At 45.2% G+C, this 19,504-nt stretch overlaps 1 protein-coding gene, 2 long non-coding RNA genes and 1 other non-coding gene across 4 annotated transcripts in view; 1 reads left to right on the forward strand and 3 right to left on the reverse strand.

Annotated features, from left to right (window-relative positions):
• Nucleotides 1-19,504, forward strand: part of LOC111273891 (uncharacterized) — a 49,068-nt gene that overhangs the window by 14,680 nt on the left and 14,884 nt on the right. The window lies entirely within an intron of this gene.
• LOC111273888 (L-aminoadipate-semialdehyde dehydrogenase-phosphopantetheinyl transferase) lies at nt 1,696-4,744 on the reverse strand. The gene has a single exon (XM_022855906.2). The coding sequence runs from the start codon at nt 3,639-3,641 to the stop codon at nt 2,514-2,516; it is 1,128 nt and encodes a 375-aa protein (XP_022711641.1). The 5' UTR covers nt 3,642-4,744; the 3' UTR covers nt 1,696-2,513.
• TRNAL-AAG (transfer RNA leucine (anticodon AAG)) lies at nt 6,176-6,257 on the reverse strand. Its single transcript has one exon. It is a non-coding gene; the product is annotated as a tRNA-Leu (tRNA).
• Nucleotides 13,498-19,236, reverse strand: LOC111273892 (uncharacterized). Its single transcript, XR_002688097.2, has 2 exons — nt 18,475-19,236; nt 13,498-16,608 (listed from the first exon to the last, which is right to left on the reverse strand). It is a non-coding gene; the product is annotated as an uncharacterized LOC111273892 (long non-coding RNA).

Here is a 19,504-nt window from a genome sequence, read left to right on the forward strand (position 1 = left end):
AGTCGGCAGCGCCTGCAGTAAACTGTAGTAGTAACTTGAGAAGACAAAACGCTCCTTTTTCTACTATGGCCTGGTCTGGCCTGCTGAAACATGCTGCCTCCATTGGTTGCCTCCCTGATCGTCTGGCTACCACAAAAGCCGCCTCGGTATCAGAGAACCATCGCCATCAGCAACATCACAACCGCGGTGCGTTTGTCTGGTGCCATCGGAGCTTCGAAAGTAGATCTGTTTTCCTACCACCACCACACTGCTAAGCACTTTGACGAATACGTATGCTGCCGCTTCCGCGGCCACAGCAGTATCGTAGAAGGCGTATCGCTACGCAGAGCCAACATCACCGTCCGAATTGGTCATCGTATCGCAGTTATGCGTGTACAATTGTTGGCAGTTTGCCGTGGGTCGTGAGCTTGATGTGAGGTGCTCGAACTGCTTGTTCCATGGGGCTACTGCTGGCGGTGCGACGCTGGCCGCTGCAGCGCCACTGCTTTGCAGCGGCTGCATTTGGAAAACTAGGAAATCGGGAGTAGTGGGGAGTAGAGATAGGAGAGGCGTTCTGAGGGCTGTAACAGGGTCGGACAAAGGAGGTAATGCAACTTTGAAGGGGCAAAAGCACCCTTAGAGTAGCATAGGGCACCATTCGGATACTCGCAGTGCTTGAGCTGCCGTACAGTGTAATACAGCCCCTGCACAATGTTCTTCGCTCACTGGTACTGCCACCTTCGGGGAGTTGCAGTGCGTTGTGCTCTCGCAGGAGGCACGTATACACAACGAGGCTCCTCGTTACTCTCCTAGCGCCTCCCTTTTTTGCTCAAGCCAAGCTACCGACCAAGTGGAGTGCCAAAGCTGAGACCATATGCCGGTGGGGCAGACTTGGCAACTCGCGCGCGCCTGGTTGCAATCAGCTGATGGCTGGGGACCTCGGACTCGTGGCCAGGGTACGGGGGAACTGGAAACGATGCGCCACAACGCACCCTCTGTTCTGCCTCTCATGGCTTTCACAACAGGAACGAGCGGAAGCGCGCTCGTCTGTGGCAAGGATGCTGAGCTAAGCCCGCAGCGGTAGACTAGTGCGGCCATGGTCTTGTCTGTAACAAATTTTAAACAACAAAAAGACCAACGAATGAGCTTCGAAAGAATATCCGACAGGGAATATAATGCTAGGTTGTTAAGAACCTAATGTCGGTTTTTATTTATTGAAATTTTTTTGTTTTTCGTGATGTACAGCTGAAAAGCCCTTTGTTGTCTAAGCCTTTCGTGCGATTCCACTATCGACACCACTAAATGTTTCATCGAATTCCCACCTCAAAATAAGTGTACTCTATGTTAAAATGTGACAATTTCGATAATCCACATAACATAAATTCGATTTAAAGTTAAAAAAAAAAAAAACTGTGACAGTATAAACCAACAAAGACAAACTAAATAAAGGAATTGAAAAATCAGTGAAATCTAAAAAAACTAAAAAAGTCCTAAAGAAAAGGACCAGTGCAGAATATCGAAAAGGTGGCAATATTAAACAATTTTTAACCAGCAGCGTAAGTGTAAAAGTGGGATATTTTTTGTTTTAGTCGCCTTTTAAGGCTTTTGATCTTTATAAAATTGCTTTAGTTACTTCTTGATATTGATATAAAAGCGTTTGGATTGGAAGCAAGTATATCATCTAATATGACCATACAGAACGAAAGAGTCGAGACGTTAAAAAGGAGACTCGTTTATTACTTTCACTGTTCTTGTATCCAAAACTAATACTATATATTCGAATGAGGATACGTTCACAGTAAAGCATTGTTGTTGTTGAGTTGTTGGTTCTCATTAAGAGCTCATCCAAAAGTATGAAAGTTATATACGTATATCTAGTACTATAGACGATCATTATTAATCAGACAACATTTGTGCTTAAATGATTTGTTCAACAAAGAACACGACGTAGTAAAAAATATGTAATATGAAGCAGTATAATTTCAACTAATCAACCACACAGAATACGTCCGCCTGCTTCTATCTTCCACCCTGGCTTTGTATATCCACTGACACCGCCTTTACATTTGTTCAATGAACAAGTTTATCATACAATTTTCGTTTTTCTAATCTCCTGATGGCTGCTATAGCGAATAGTTAACGATGGCTACGACTACGATCACTGGTTAAAACTTCATCTTCCGTTGTCGAAACAAGTGATCTTCTGTTCCTTCCGATGTCTTTCATTTTAACTTATACTTATTTATGGCTACGTCGCTATTGCTGTTTGCCGGCGTGTCTCACAGCTCGGCGTCTGTATACGCAGTGCCTAGCCTATTTTTCTAAACCTGCGTGCAACCTAATCAATCAGCTTGTGTTAGATGTCGTCACCTATATGACCGCCAATTTTAGTACGATGGAGAAGACTACATGAAAACAAGATCTTTTCCTCATTTACACGAACTATATTACGTCTGCTTAACGGGACTGAAAATAGTAAAAGAAAAACGTTATATAATACGCTGCTAAGTGTGCAGCTACTGTTGGTATTGATGCTATGACGGTCTTTCTTCTTTAGCGCAAAATTCTGCCCATAGCTTTGTAAGCTCCTCTGGGCTGAGTTCGTCTCTAGGGTCGAGACCGCGCACCATCCGATAGAAGTCCATCTGCACATAACAGCCGGAATTCGCAGAATCCGTTGCGATACAGGTGCTGACGGAGGCTGCTTGTGTAGGGCTCTCCTGCTGGCTCTGGTCCTTTGATGTCGGAGGGGCAATCGTTGCTGGCATAGCGGGCAGCGAGAAGTGCCCCCGTCCTCTCAATCCTACCGAAGCTATGGCCACGCAGTGTGTACTATCTAAGAGGCATTCGTGGAACGTCCACTTGGCATCCAAACGGCCGTCTACTTCGACACTCGTCGAGGTTAGCTCCTGGCCTAACCGTAGTTCGTCACAGATGCGAAAGTTAATCCGCTGTAGGTCCATTCCGAGGCCGATACCAACCGCTTTCACGTAACTTTCCTTCAGGGTCCACAAACGATAAAAGCGTGCTATCTGCTGAGACTCGAAAGAGGGGGTCTTGATGAACTGCCACTCTCCTTGGGTAAATTGTCTCCTCATCAAACGAAAAAATTCTGGGACGTGGCGTCCACCCGTGTATTTCATTTGCATGATGTCAATACCGATGCGTTTGCAGCGACCAGACGTGGCCGCACAGAAATCGCCCTGGTGCGATATGTTGAAGTCGAAATTAGCAACAGGCTCTGTCAGCACCGGCCGTCCGTCCGATGTTCGTGTGAGATTCAATTTAGCGTTGTTCTGCCGTAGAGAGTCGACCAAACAACGTCGCATTAGGAGTCTTCCAGCCATCGACGCTTTAGCGTCCCGCTTAAACACGAACGCCGAGATTCTCTTGGCTTCGTCTCGTTGCACTAGTCGGTTAGCTAGAATCCATTCATCGCGCGTCGGACACCAACTCGAAATATTGAAACACAACTTTGAATGGCCGACCGCCGCCATAGGATCCTGATCACTGCCGACTTTGCTATTGTCGTTGATGCTGCAATTGCTCAAGTCTGGGTTGGTGTTGATAGCGGCGGCAGTTGTGGCATCGTTGTCTGTTATATTATTATTGCCGTCTACAAGGACAAAGCTCCTCAACGCACGAAAGTCGTCGTAACTCATCGATCCGTCATGCACATGTCACGCTTGTCACCTACCAGCCAGCAGCGTCACCACGACCAGGTAAAACCCGCCGAAGCGTAGAAGAGCCACCCGTCTTCGATCAGCCTCAAGCTGGCTTTTCACGAGTTCATACACTCGGCGAACCACTGTTTATCCTGATGACGCTCCCGGTAGACGACGAAGTAGGCTCGCTCCGCCTTTCAGTGAAGAGGGTGCAGAAGGGCTGTCGATGGAAACAAGGGGAACATCAAGTTCTCATCGTGGAATCCTCATCGCCACGACGAACCGATAAACCGTACCACCCCTAAAACCTGATTTTTTTGCTATCTTCCTTTTTCTGTTGTCTTCTCACTACCTGGCCACTCGCTCGCCAATTTTCCATTTATCTATCTGTTCGAAAAGCACGTGCCGTTAGAAAGACATCCCGGTCTTTGTGTTGTTGGTTGGTTTTCTACGAAAATGCTGCGTTACCGGTGCTCTTATCGCGAGTACCATCGCTGCTGGACCCCCTAGACACCAATTGGTGCCATCCGTTTGCGCAGCCAACTTCTCAGAGAACAGAACTTCGAACTTCAGCGAACGGCAGCGTCTAGCTTTACCTACTTAGTGCAGCGCTGGATAGTCAGCTAAACGGTTGGATAAGACCCACTAATCTTGAGTAATGCTAGAATGAAAGTTACTTCAAACTGCGACGCCAAGTAATGATTCGTATGCTCTATTTATTCTGCTACTCCAATCAGCTGATGCCGGCAGGATCGATTCTAAATCATCACACAGAACCAGACGATGCGCGGCAACATCACGCGCATAGAAGGTTAGCTCGCATCAAGAAAATCTTGCAAAGCGTATTCTCTTCACTGTTGTCGACAGAGCGTGCGTCACTGGCTTCCATGGAGCTCCTTTAATTGACGATCAGCATGGGGGCAATGCTTACAAGCCCCGTTGTTTGTTGCCTTTAGCGCCAGTTGCGGTGATTCTGCTGATGGAGCTGCTGCCATTGTATCGAGTGGCCGAAATAACTTCCAGAGACAGCAGGCATATTTCTCTCAGTGTTATTGTGTATCATTTTTGTAAGGAGCTTTTTTTCTGGATTTTATTTTATCACAACGAAGACAATATTTTTAATTGTATGAAGTTATATTACCATAGTTATAACGTTATTACTATTGGTACTGACCAACTAATGTAACGAAATATGGCTGTCAAGTTTCAGCTTTACTTATTTTTTTTAATTGCCCCAAAATAATTGCTGTGAATCAGCCCGAATGGCACGCTTTGTGGGCTAGAACTTAGTGTTATGACAAAGCTTATTCATAAATATTAAGTCCTTGCGCTGCTTCAATAAAAAAACAGTGTTATATTGATACAAAAAATATATTAACAATGATGTCACATCCACAGGTGCTGATTCCGTCAAGTCAAGTCGGTCCGTATGAAAAACGGCACTTAATGTTAAGTTCCATTTCATATGTGCAAACATAGTTTGTGGCCGGGATTCCGAGCCCCACTCGCTCAGAACTGATTTAGAACGCAGCCATCGTTTTATAAGTTCTGTTTATTAGTAATGCCTTCCTCTAAACTGCCAGAAGCTCCGACCACCAGCGGAGAAAAATACAGGACGGTAATATTTCCTGTCGTTCATCGGATCAAAGGTGGCCACCGGTCTGTGATGAATGTCAGGGAAGAGAAAAGATCGTGATGCTTCCACCGCTGCCGGTGTCGTGTACACTCTCGTCCGCTGTTCAGTTTCTGATTGCCATCTCAGCCGGAGCCAGTCGTCTTCTTATGAGCGAGCGCACTCAGACGGACCCGACTATCGCCTAATGTTCTTGGCAGCAACGGCATTTCAGGCGAATCTGCCCAGTGTCAAAGCCTTTTTCTTTAGGCTTTTAAATATGATCGATGACCCCGGCATCTACTGTCTATTCCACAGCTTCTCGCACTCTTTCTGTTTCTATCGGACTTTGTCTCTCGAACGGCCCAAGTGAAAAGCAAGCAGCTTTCCATGTATACCCATATATATATATAGCGAAGAAAGTTGGAAAGAACAGGCAAACTCTGTGAGTTTGGGAAGCACAGAGATAGGTTCCGTAAGAAAGACGGAGAATGGAAATATATGTACAAAATCCACTTGAAACACAATGGTAAAAGATATCCCAGTTTCATGGAAACTGCGTAGTCGTCATCATTGTTCCTGTCCTGGAAACGGTCCACTGTGGTACACAAGCCGCTTGCCTTTGTCGGTTAGGCGTTCAACATGCGTGTACGGAGTGGCCATGGGTTTGCGCACCGTAAGTGTGCTCGTGTGTTGTTCCTGTTTGTCAGGGCTAAGCCGGCTGCATCCAGAGTTAACTACACGTGCTCATAGCGATAACTGGCATCCACGCTCTTGGAGGTGATGACCCGTTTGCATACTCTGGATTCTTATCTGAAATAGATATAGTTGGAGGAAAACGTCTTTTTTAATTCATATTGTTGAAGAGTCAACTCAGCGACTTATTGAAGAAAAAGATGCGTTCCATTGGGGAAAACGTTGGCAGCGGTGGGATTCGAACCCACGCCCCCGAAGAGACTGGTGCCTTAAACCAGCGCCTTAGACCGCTCGGCCACGCTACCTTGCGGTTGCCTCTACGATGCAGTAAAATAGTCGTTATATACAACGACGCAAGATATATAGTTCTGTATACTAGATAAACTATGAAGTAGGTAGAGAAAAGCAAAACCTCATATAAAACTAAGCAAGCCCGTATGGAAAATCAAGACTTATTAAATTTAGCTATTTTCTTTATTATTTATGATGCCACGATAAGATACGATTGCTATAAATTACATAGCATATAAAATATGTAATTTATTTTTTAATTTTAGAATACCATTAAACAGCTACAACCTTCATGGTTAGTTGTCCTGCTGAAAATAAATTACAATTAAAATAAGGCCTGTTCTCTATTTCTTCTTCTGTGTAGCTAGCAATTCACGATCTGCACATAAATAATAATTGGAAATAAACGATCAGTTCATATGAGAAAATGTTGAATGTATTGCTTCGTTACAGGTCATATTTTCAGGCAATATTAATTAATATAATAATAATTTAAATTACAAAAAAAAAAACTCTCATGCGCTTTTATACGCAGAGTGGTTCCATAATAAATTAACCTGTAGCAAAGCAAACGTTGTGACGATTACTCATAGCATAAACGACAGCTAAGCAATAACATTGGAGTTACGGAAGTATTATCTAGTTCGGGGTATTGAAGTAGCACTGATGAACATAGAAGGCGAGAAGACGTCGACCCTAATACAACGAAGGTGACCCGGACGATCAAAGACGTGTTCTATTTGGCTTGGGGTACGATTGTTAGGATTTACTAGATAGGTCCTTTTTTCTACGAATACGTAGGTTTCGGCCTATTGTAGGCTCTGGTTGACTAACTTCCTAGTCAGTAAAGAACCTTCCATTCAGATATTTGTACTGTGAAGGTCGACATATAGTACAATTTACGGAAATAGAAAAATTAAGAATTTGTGTGTGTTGAATATTGATGTAATAGGAACCTTTATAGAAGACTGATAACTTCCGCGATGGTCACGATAGGTTCCAGACTATCTGGAAATATGCAAGCAGACACTTTACGATAATTCTGTGTACTCTTTGACTAGGGTATGTACGGTAACTTACGGATAATGGCAGGGTATCTTTTTTGGAGCGTGTATAATACAAGCCTAAGTGTGCAGAATCGTGTTTTCAAAATATTGCAATAGATATTTTGAAAATACATGACAGAGCATGTGTGCGTACGGAGACACTTAGTTGAAGTATTAGGTTGAAAAAAAAAATTCTCGCGCCTTTGCACTGGATACAAAGCACCACACTTTTATCCTTTTGACAATAAGTTAATATGTTATATATTCACTTACGACATTCCACCATATGGATATAAATCGTTTCGTCGAAAAAAAAGTGGGTTTCATCTCGAAAAGGTTTTCCAAAAATATATTGAGCCCTTAATTCGTGTGGAAGGTATAACCACGAAATTGGTCACCCAGTAAACGGTCTAGGGTCCATCAAAGGAAATCCATCGGCGCAATGACCGGCGAGTAAGATGAGTGCATGAAAGTTCCTTTTTTAAAGTCCAGGAAGGCAGCTTTGGCGATGTTTACAGTTAGTGGCCTTACGTTATCACGTAGCAGAATGGCCTGACTTCTTTTCTCTTGAATAGCCTGCTGTACTCGATGCACCACGACTGAATAAACGTGCCGTTCAACTGCCTACTTCGTAAAACTAATAATTGCTGAATCAGGGTGTCACAACGCTACCAAACGTAATGCACAACTTTTTTTTTAATGAACATTTGGTTTTAACTTCCCTTCTGGCGCCAACCAATCCGATTTCTGGTTCATGCTAATGTAGAGACACTTTTCCCATTACCAGTAACGGTTCTACGCAAAAGTCGATCATTGTGGCCGCAGGACGCTCAGTACTGGAAGAGATATCAAAATGCAGTGTAAAACTGTAATTCCTTGCGGATTTAGAGAATTTAGAGGTAGCCAGGCTCCATGCTTCTCTGTAAACCCAAGCCACTTCAGGTGGTTGCGGCCCTTCCTTTCGGCTAATTTCCAAATTTTATAGTCGTAATGTATAGTACAGTATTGCAAGTGTATTTTAAGTTATAGCTTACGGTTTCATAGCAATATTGAAAAAATCTTAACAAAATTCGATCAGTCAACGGCTTTTCGAAGGGTAGACATTTATGACCATTGAGATATGTACACTGAGTTATAGCAGTTCAAAATAGAGTCTCATATTGTTTTAAAGGAACCGATTCACTACGTGGTGAGCTCTTAGACTTCCTCTGAAAAGACGCGGAGTAACCATTCTTTTAAAGTATCCTTGGCTGAAGTTTAAACTTTAGGTAACCCATAAGTATAGCCTGTTGGTGGCGATAGTGTCTAAACTGAGCACCTTTACATAACACAGGACTATACGTCGCACCTGGCAATCAAAATTTCTAAGGATGATAATATAACTGCTGCTACTATTGTAAAAGTTACTGGTATTACTGGATGGAAAAGCAACGTTTGAATCATTACCAGCATCGCCTCGTCTGTTGGTCACCTTAAGCCACCCCTGAAGTCTGAGCCACGGCCTAGAGACAGAGGTCGGCTGCGACAGATTATTGCCTTCCGCCTGCCCTTGGGCATCCACGACAACCGTTCCCAATGTTATGTAGGTTCTGTTACCATCGGCACCTCTCGTCTCTGACTGTGTGTTGAAGTATGTCCGAGTATACCTGTGTGAGCAAGCGTCGCGGTGAGGGAAAAACATGCCGGCCGACAAACGACAAACAAAGATCCCTTTCAAGAAGAAGACCCCTCAGATTCTTTGAAGTTTGAGGCCATCTCCTCTGTACGCCAATACCGCGCCGCAGTCTGCCGACGTGATGGCTGCGGCCATAGCCACGACGCTTTTGCTAGGACAAACAGGAACCGTTGTCCCGTCGAGTTTCACAATAGCCAACCACTACGCTACCTAACCCAGTTTGTACAATATCACGGTCGTGTTTCAAGTGTAGTAGAGGGTGGGGTACCTGTGCGGTTACCACGCAATCGTATCTGTCCTAGCTCTCCCTCGACTATCATCTCTTTATCCCCATTTCTATCTTTTTTATGTTTCCCCATTCCCGGCCATCTTTCCCCCGCACTACTTGTTCTACCACATCCGTTCACTTTCACACCCCCTCGTGGATGCCATTGCATGAGCTTCCAAACTCTTTATACCTCCTGTCGCAATTCATACAGCTACACCAACGATCGGGTGGTTTGCAGCGCCAGCAGGAATCGTAGCGCGCAAGCTGATTTGAGAGCCGGCAAGAGTCAGGGAATCGGGGGGCACAGGGCGGACAGGCGACCAACTTTCCCACTCCTCCAGCTGCTTGTAATGTAACCTAGCCAGTAGAGCAGATACGTATCCATGCTACTTTCTCACAGGCAGGCAGACGGACAGGCCACAGGCTGGCCAGGGCCGAATCTCTAGACCGTACCCGGCTGGTGTCTTTCGCTTGTCTCCCTCACCGTTCACTTCCCTCGTCCTTCTGACACCTTTTCCTCTATCATTTTCGGCCACCCCCTTTGCCGTTGGTGCGCTCGTTGTTTCGTTCGGTTTGTAGAGGGTCGAAAACGGAAGGACCTCCGAGAGCCACACCAGCGTTACAGTATCAGCAGCGACGACTGCGTCGGTAGCAACTTTAAAACTGTTTGAACCCGTTTGCTGGAACGGCGTTGTACGTCGTTCTACGCTTTGCGCGGTGCGATCTTCTCTGCTCTCGTGTGGCAGGCCTAGAACGAGCCGTTTGTCAGTAGGTCGGTTGCCCATCTGCTTGCAGGTTCGCTCGCCGGCTCATTGCTGCTGCTTTTGGACCAACACAGTGGCCGACGCTACCGCAGCAGCAGCGGCGTCCCCTGAGTTGCAGCAGTCAGCTCAAAACAGGGTGAGCGGCTCCCTGGCTTTCGGCTCTCTGGCCCAGGGTACAAGCAGAAATGGGCAGCAGGCAAGCGGACAGACGAATGAGACAGGGGCTGCACTAAGGGGACAGACACGCCAGCCGTTTGAGCCCTTGAGGCTGCTCCGGCCGGCGACTTGGCTGGCTTGCTGCTACTGCGGCTCTGTGGAAGACGACTCGTAAAAAGCGATAAGAGGTTTCTTGTAGATACGCCATCACTGTCATAGCTCTATGCGTTCTGCTGCTATCCCCTAGGCGCTTTCCGACATCCAGAAACCTCTTGTGACGGTAGCGGACCTCAACGGGCTTTGGAGATGGGCCCCAGTCGGTTGGCAGCCGGCTTCGCTTGCCGCTTCCTGGATCTTAGCTGCCCTCGAGGAAAGCGCTGTGGGGCAAAGGAATAGATGCAGGGTGATTCAGCACGAGGGGCGCGGGCGGTGAGGAGGGTTCGTCGAAAAGGGGATGAACGGCTCATGCAGTCGTATACTGGTGATGGTGGTAGCGAAAAAGAAGCAGACTTAAACTTTGCCAGCCAGAAACCCTGGAGATGTTGTCGCCTTTCCCGGTCTTATACACTAACACTCATACCCGCAACTCCGATTTTGTTCCCTTCCACCTATTTCTTACCCGCTTTCCCCTCGTTTCCTCCCCCGGCGAACCCCGGGCCACTAACACCACTCCCTATACTTGCATGCTCTCGTCCTCAAAGTGGGTCTTTTAGCGTCGGTAAAACGCAGGTTTGCTGCTTCCTCCATCACCTTTCTTCGTCTCTTCTCGCGTCCTCACTGAGGTGCAACTGTATGCGCGGCCACGTCGGTCCCATCTGCCGCTCAGTCGCCACCACAGACCAGCCGCTAGAGCCCACAACACCCACACATTTCAGCAGCTGCAGAAGCACCATCAACGCAACCAGCTACACAACTATCGACAACGGCAGAAGCGCCTTTACTGCCATGCACGATGGGTATCAACTTGCTGGTGCATTTGCAGTTTGCTAAGATATGCACAGTACACTTGTGCCTAACTGCTAAAGGAAACCGCCACAACCGTGGAAAGACGCCGTTTTGCCTTGTGCCTAGCCTGCTGTATGCATGGCTGTTGTTGGTAAGCGGTAAGGACCGGCAGGACAAGGCAAAACAACGGCACAAAAGCAGGGAGCACAGACTGGCCAAGCTGTCCATTGCAAAGTCGCACATAGAGACAGCATTGCTGTGCAAGCCATGTGCATGGGTAGGGGGTCAGGCATGCATACCTATCCCCCAAACGTCTTTTACCTCTGCTGCTACTGCCGCCCCCCGTCTAGATCATCGTCGGTTCCTCGCATTCGCGTCGTCTGCGCTCCTACCACTACTACTATTACTACTACCAGCAACGCCCTGGCCGCCACCAGCCAAAAGCCCAAGAGTCGACCAAGGACCATAAAGGTTTTCCGGTCGGTAAAAAAGAAAACGCATTCAGGCTATAGCCGAGAGAGTCAGGTGAAAGGGTGTGAGCCTGTATGCAGAAAATATTTGCCATTGGACCAGGAAGACGACAACAACGAAGGCAGCACGGAGTTGCTAGCCAAGCCGATTCGGCTGTAGCAGGCGCGTTGCTGGTTACGGGGGGCCGGGGCAAGAAAGAAATTGAGCCAGAGAGTGGTCGGTGTGCTCACCATTTGCCCTGCCTACCTGGGCGTCCTATGGCGGACGAAATACGGGCACACGGGTTGCTCTTATGTTTCTTGCTGCGACCTCTGCGTACACTAGACTGTGTTAGGCTTCGGATGCTGGTATTACATAGATGAGGGAAATATTGTGTGTACGAGATTGCACGAAAGTAAAGAAATTGGAGCAAGGCAAAAAAAGTGAAGAAGGGAAACGAACGGAGACTGTGCATGAAGCTAGCAGAGATGTGGCAACGGATGGCGACGCAGGAAAAAGTATAGAACAAGTAGAGACAAAAGGGAATGCCCACTAGGCATTCCTTGGCCCAACAGTCCCTAACTGCCGTTTCGTCATCAATATATGTGGCCATATATACATTTATGTGCTTATGTGGGGTGCATGCAAAGTCTTCAAAAGCCGTACACCGTAAAATCATTTATGGACGCGGGTTGCGACTGGTCACCATTTCATAGCGCAGCAGCAGCAGCAGTGGCAATAGCAGGGGACGAAATCGAGCATTCATTTTTTTGCGAGAGTTGATCAATCGCCGTAGGTCTCACGCGTTCTGCTTCCAACTGACGACTGTGGCTTCCGAAGCTGAATTCGTCGTTGCTGAAGGCGTAAGACGTTATGCAGTATATATATATATATATATATATATATATATATATATATATATATAGGGAGAGAGAGAGAGAGAGGAGAGAGAGAGACACCGTTTGGTGTTTGGATAGGAGGATCAATCTGGTACACCACAAGTACGCTAATCAAAGAATGGTGCGACTGTTGCAGAAGACGTAACTGTATGCCATGACTCAAAAAGGTTTCACACAGGTACCTTGGGGAATTATGTCGACAAGAACCTTATAACTTACTTTTTTCTGCACGATTACCTAACGCCGCACGCTCATGGGCAAGCAGGCCACGTTCCCATATTGGTACCCATATTAAAGGAAACAGCCAATTTTTTATTCAATTGTTTCTTTTTAAAAGAACGAATGTTTTAGTAAGTCAAGAGATTGTTTTATTCGTGTTCGAACTGCACATAAACGCATGCCGGGGATGAAAGTCTCGGAAACACCCGTTGACCCCACACATATGGTCTTGTCAACCAAATTGTATCGTACTAGCTGCCCAATATGATTTGTTACAGGTTTATCATTGGAACTATATGCAGTAATTCAGGGTACAATATATATTTTCGGTTCTTCTCTACGTAACATCTGTTTCGCAAGCGTACAAGGTTAAGCGCTTCGAGTCTGCCATCACTGCTGCTGCTGGCGCTGCTTGGTAGCCACCAGTTTGGCTATATGGCCAAAAAACACGTTCAACCTCATAATATGATGGCATCTAACCGTACTGTTTGGTAACGGTAGATACCCCGCATGGATGTCGGCGTTCTTGCTGGCTCGAAGGACATCCGGAAAATATTTAAATTTTCAAACTATAATAGCAATCTTAGTTCGAGCAGTGTTGTGTACTCTCGCTACCATTTCTAGCCAGACAAAGAAAATGGACATGGCGAGTATTCTAAAATGGCCAGGATAATTTACCATTACCAAATAGCACGTTCTCTTCTAAAAAATATGCGTTTGTACCATGCATAGCGACTGTTGCAATAACTTAATAAGAACAACTAAAATATTCGAAAGGAGCGTCCATTTTATGAACCTAATAATGAAGATTTCAAGACTTAGAAATTAAAAGTTCTTCTTGTTGTGACTAGATGTACATGCAATCTTTTATTAATACATTCAATCTAAACGACGTATTTTTCATCTTTGCTGAACTTACCTAACAGTAATTAGCAAGAATATTGATCTTGCGCTAAAATCTACGGCGCACTTTTCTAACTGAGTAGTACCAAAAACAAAAAAAACAAAAAAAAAAACCTGAATTGTATTCACAGATGTAACTTCATCGAGAAATTATCCATCTGCGAAAGAAATCGATCCGTGTAGCTATTTTAACAATATCACTTCGTTGTCACCGAAGGTAACTTCCTTGAAAAGTTGATTTTTCCGTCTCGTCATTGTAACATATACGGCAAAACTTTCGCAAAGATCATATATGCGAACTATATAACGAAATCACACTGTTTATGCATCCTTTTAGGACACGGTGCTAAAATAATGACCTTTCTTTGATCGTAATTACACATTAGAAATGGACAGCAAGCGTGGTCACTAAAAGAGACCAGTTAAAAATTGGTTTTCTAGTTCATACTAAGCTCAGCTATACACATTTTCCCAATGTAAATTAGGGCCCATAGACAGTATTACGAAACAAGGTTGAAGCTTCTTTTATCCAATTGTCCATCTGAACACATACAAATAGAAATTATAGCTACTCGATCGCATACGTGTATAATATCAGTCCGTCGTCAACTATACGTTACAAAAGAGCGTTCAATTATGCAACGACGACTTTTTTTCTATCCTATTTTGTCTGCCTATTATGCCTCACCAGCCCTCATAGAAAGCCAATGACCTCTTGTCTTATATTTAATGAAAAACATTTTCAGTCAATTGAGCCCTCGGACTAAGATACAGCATTAAGACTGTTGTTTTTTTCCTTGCACAAGCATTTGTGATTGAAGCACTCGATCATGCAGCGGATGTGTGGACTTCAAATATATAGACCCTCGTTCCCGAGCCTTCTCCTAGTCAGACGCACTTCTATCTAACTCTGGATTACTATCTACTGGAGTCAGGATAAATCAACTATCCAATACTTTTCAGGGCCAATACCATAGAACGTAATTGTTAGTAACCCGTGTATCCTTATATAATATTTTCAGACGGAGATTCATTCAAAGAGGATCCTTTTCTGCATTCAATGTCTAGGTGTGTGTTAACGCCCTTAGTCGCGACAAATTAGGATATATATGATATTGAAAACAGAATCTCGTGTTGAGTCGAAGGACCAGTTATTTTTCCAATCTGTACGTGGTTTAATTAGCGACTGCTATTAGCTGACATGAAACGATAGTCGCGACAGATTGGCATTGTTCGAACATTGAATCCGTTAGAAGTGACGATTTCCTCATAGCGCCCTAACAATTTAAATAAGAGGCTTATTGCCAGCGGTACGTCTAGCGCGACGAAGTGCTTACACGCCAGGATCATAGACGTATCCCAAAGGAAGTTGTTCCACATTAATTAAAACAGCCGCTGTAGGAACATTACCTGTCATTGTGTTTCCTGGGGTTTGACTAAAACGCAAAGGCGCATGGTACAAATAATGAACCACTGATTGTCAGGCAGGAATAACGGGTCACATTACCCGTGGATTGACTACGACGTACACTTTTCGATCTATTCGCCGAAGGAACTGCGGTAAGCTGAAGAAGGCGGAGGAACTCGCGTGGTTGCCGTGTCTGTGGATGCCTGGGGTGATGAAGAATAGACGATCGAGACGGTCTTCACGAAGAAAACAGGGAGACCATCTATGCAACAACGAAGACGAGTCTTACGGCTGCGGCTGTTTAAAAGATCATTGCCTGAAAGAGTCGCTTCTTCTTGAGACGTCGTTGCTCTGAAGTAAAAATACGACGGCGATTCTGGTCGAAGATGACCTTCGTCTTGATCGTCTGGGTCGTCGTGATGTGGTCCTTACTTCTCCGACTTTTTTCATGTCCGAGTACTCTTGAACGAAGGCGGTTTGGAGAAGGAGTAGGAGGCGATGGCGACAGAACAGAAAAGACTCAGATATTCTTCGGATTCGAACAAATTCGCCCTCACCGATTCCTCTTTGCGTACCCGGGTGAGTTTCATATGAAGCTCTCATATATGCATTAGCGCGATGCATGCAGCTTCGCATGTGTTGCATACATGCATACATATGTATAGTATATAAATCGTGCGTGATCGTGCTGTTGTTACTGATGCTGTCTCTGCCGGTACTGCCTTTCGGAATGCCCTGATATAGCGATTTGACGTGGATGTGTCTAGCACCTCTTGGCATGTAGAGAGGTTGGGGGCACGGAGCGAAGAGAAGCCGGGAAAGAGATCTGACCCCATGTGGTGCTGTCACCAACGCGCTCAGACAGGTTGCAGCAGCAGGAGGAACAGCATTAACGATTTCCCGTTCTTCGATTAACTGCTTTCCTGTCACTGGCATCAGTACCACAACTAATCCACAACCGCCGCAGCACCACCATGTTGTTCGGCTGGTGATGGTGCCTCTCGGAGGCACCAGCGATCCGACGGCAGCGACGGCGACGGCTGCGGCGGCGGCGGAGACGACGACGACGATGATGACGACGACGACGAGGAGTCCAGAGTTCAAAGACTGACAATTTCTACATTGAACTTAGCTGGGTAGCTAGCTGACTAACTGACTGAAGAATAGGCTCGGTGTCGCTCACGGCAAACTTTTTCTTCACGTATATATCGCCCCGTTTCTGCAGTGGCTGCATTTCTCTTTTAGCCTGCTTCTATTTTTTCTGAAGCAATCGCGGCTGCTTCTGCTGATGCTTCAGCTACTTCGACTGTGCCTGAACCTTTGCGGTATAGCTCGCCCCTTGAACCTTGTGGCGCCGGTGATGAATTTTGAGACCCTGCAATTTTGTAGTAGTCGGGATTGGCAGGTAAGCCGGGAACTGGACACTCAGCAAGTTCGAGACAGCAGCAACAGCAGCGACGAATGCTATGACGCTGTGCATTGGCGTGCGTCTGAAGAGAAATCGGAACATGCGGGCGGGCCAGTCTCCGTCAGCTCTCTTGGTGTCAGCTCGGGTTTTTTTCAGGACGACTCAACGGCAGCTACCGAAAAGGGTCAACGTCAAGGAGGACACGATGGAAACGAGCAGCGGCGCTGACACAAGGAGATAGTGACAAAAGAATAACGCAAAGTGTTAGAAGTAGCATACACGCCGAACATATTCTAGCATGGATAACATGACTGCTAACTATCAGATAAGTCACTGGAGAAGACAGCTTTTGACATTGTGCAGCATTACACCTAAAAATTACTTTTGGCGAAATCTGTAGCCAGTGGCCTTCAACTATTGTGATACTTTTACCATATAGTAGATATGGAAGAATCACTTGGTGATGGTCTTCCGAAGACTAGCCGTAATACTGAGCCATTCATGATTAATTAGCCATATTGATCATTAACGCAACATTGTTGAAACGACAGATATCGGTTCCTACATTATCGGATTAAGTTGACTGCTGGTCGACTATTGTTAAAAAATTACAAATATCCTCTTCGACTCGTCTATCTTACATATCTTGCTCATCACAAGAATCTTCTCCTATCTATAAATGCTCTATGGCTGATTCTTAGATAGCGAATGATTTTTCTGTCCTCATCTACACAGAACAATACGGTAACCGATTTAACCATTTTTTTTTGTCGTTGTAAATAAGAAAGGTTAGTCGAATCATTATTACTTTTTGTGAATCGTAAAAATACAAATAAAAGCACTGGGTTTCAAAAGAAAAATAACTAGAAAAAAGTAGCAGGGCAAAGATGCGCTGTTTTCACGAGCGAGTTACATTACATTAACGAGTTATAAACGTTCTCCAGTTGCCTGACCCGTACGAGCTTCAATAACCAACATGGTCTATATGAGATATCGACAGACGTCGTCATATTGCCTAGTTGCATTCACTGAACGTTACGGCAAACCGGCTGATTGTTGTATGTCCTGCTACGCAACGCAGAAATCGTTGTGCGTCACAGAGTTAAATACTCACTTGGGTGCTTCTCCCTTCACTCGCTCTAACCCCTATTGGATCTAGAACTGAGGAACGGGTCAACTGTAACAGATTTTAGTTTGCCTACAGGCAAACCGAAGTGTTCAAACAAAAAAAGAGATCCATCATGAGCTTAACTGTTGAACGAATATAAGGGGACACCACTCTTTTCTTTTTATTGAAGACAGTCAGTCAAAATATGTCTGGATGTTGCTACACCAAGTAAATACCGTCTAGATTGTTGCTAATAATACTGGCACTAAATCGCATTTGCTGCGGGGAAGTCTGCGCGACGCTACACAGTTGACGCTTTTGACTTTTGGTCTGAATTACCCCCAGACATGCGACAAGTGGGACCATCTCTTCTGTTCTATTATCCACCTACCTTTGTCTACTATGGCAGAATACTTGGAGGACTTTTTAGCAAAAAAAAAAAAGACGCAAAACGGAAATTATTTTGTCGTTGCCTATTCATACATGGCAAATGTGGCGTTCAGTCATTAGTAAAATTGCTATCTTGCTGAATAAGATATTTTTTGAGTTCACTACCGTAATAACAACAATATCTAGAATATAAGCGTGAGCAATACGTCGTAGATATTATGATTATGAGGAACGATATATATTATGATTATTAATTCAGTGCTAGTAACTAGAGGTGGCCCGCAGAACGATCGACCTCAGATGAAGCACTGCTTTGCTTGAATCGTCTGAGGCGGTCTTACTGCTAAGATATACCTCGTGGATTTTATCAAAAACCTTCTAAAAACTTAGCGAGTAACTTAGAGAGACAGCGAGTTATGGCGACTGGAAATGATCGCATTACGAAATCTGAAGTTGGTGTATATATATAGCAGCTCGTTCAGCTAGATATTAAAGACTGCAATAAACTCTAACACGGTTAAAAGTTCCACTGAAATCAGGTTATATACAGATACAACTAATATGCTCGGTATAATTTATAGTACGTTTTTACCTGGTATGTACTCGTGAATGTCGTTATATGATATTTACTGATTCTTTTCGAAACGACTCTAACTCGTCTAGAGACAGGACACGCGCATATCTACACTTAGCTATGACGCAACTTGAGAGAACGAAATACGGAAGAATCAAAAGTAAAGCGTATTTGTGTTGCTTTGCACCATTCAACGTCCACAGGGGAGAGCAGGACAAAAACAAAGTGAAACATTTTTCGTTCGAGGCTATTTGTCATTTTTAACATGTCCTTTGTTGGCATCCCCTCTCATAAACAATTCCATACCAAGCTCGTAACACGAACACTCAAATATGCTTATTGTATCCCTGTTGTTGTTGTTGACGACGACGATTTAGGGGTCACCTGCGACTGAATAGGCACAAGCCGTCACCCGCCGCAGTAGCGGCCTGTGCCGGCAGGCTACAACCAGTACGTTACTGGCCCCTGCCTCGCAGGCCGTCGCCAAAAATCTCCTCTATCTATAGCAGCACCGTCATCACGATCAGCAACAGCGAAAGCAAGCCATACGACCGCGGTCTTGCAATAAATACACGAGTAGGAACAACATCATTTGCATCAACGCGGTAAAACGAAACCGATGAACTAGTAGCACCGGCCGCGAACTCGGCCGTTGTAGCTGCGCGACCGCCACACAACAAGCAACGCGGGTACAGTTGCTGATCGTCATGGTAACAGCAGTAAAAGAGGCTAGCAACGTTCTCGATGCCAATCCAAGGCTGTTATCGCCACGACAACATGGCGGCGACCAATCCTAGCATCGCTAATGCCGTAGCGCCGTTTCTGAGAGAGTGTGCCTAACTATCGGCAGGCTGGTTCGGTGGTTTGTTGCCACGTATGCATACCTGTAAGGCAGTACATGATCTCGGTTTAGATCTACGTAGACGTGCTGTGGCGGTCGTTGTGTTTGCAACATACAAAAACTAATCGCTATAGTAACGACAGAACTGGCGCTGGCGGTAGGACCAGCTTAATAAAGCAAGGCCTCGCTAAGGTGGTGCCGAACGTA

Source organism: Varroa jacobsoni, unplaced genomic scaffold (assembly GCF_002532875.2).
Source record: "Varroa jacobsoni isolate VJ856 unplaced genomic scaffold, vjacob_1.0 scaffold_234, whole genome shotgun sequence".
Taxonomy (NCBI): Eukaryota; Metazoa; Arthropoda; class Arachnida; order Mesostigmata; family Varroidae; genus Varroa; species Varroa jacobsoni.

Coding starts and splice junctions, on each gene's coding strand:
- LOC111273888 (XM_022855906.2), bottom strand. CDS start 3,641: ATGAGTTACGACGACTTTCGTGCGTTGAGGAGCTTTGTCCTTGTAGAC.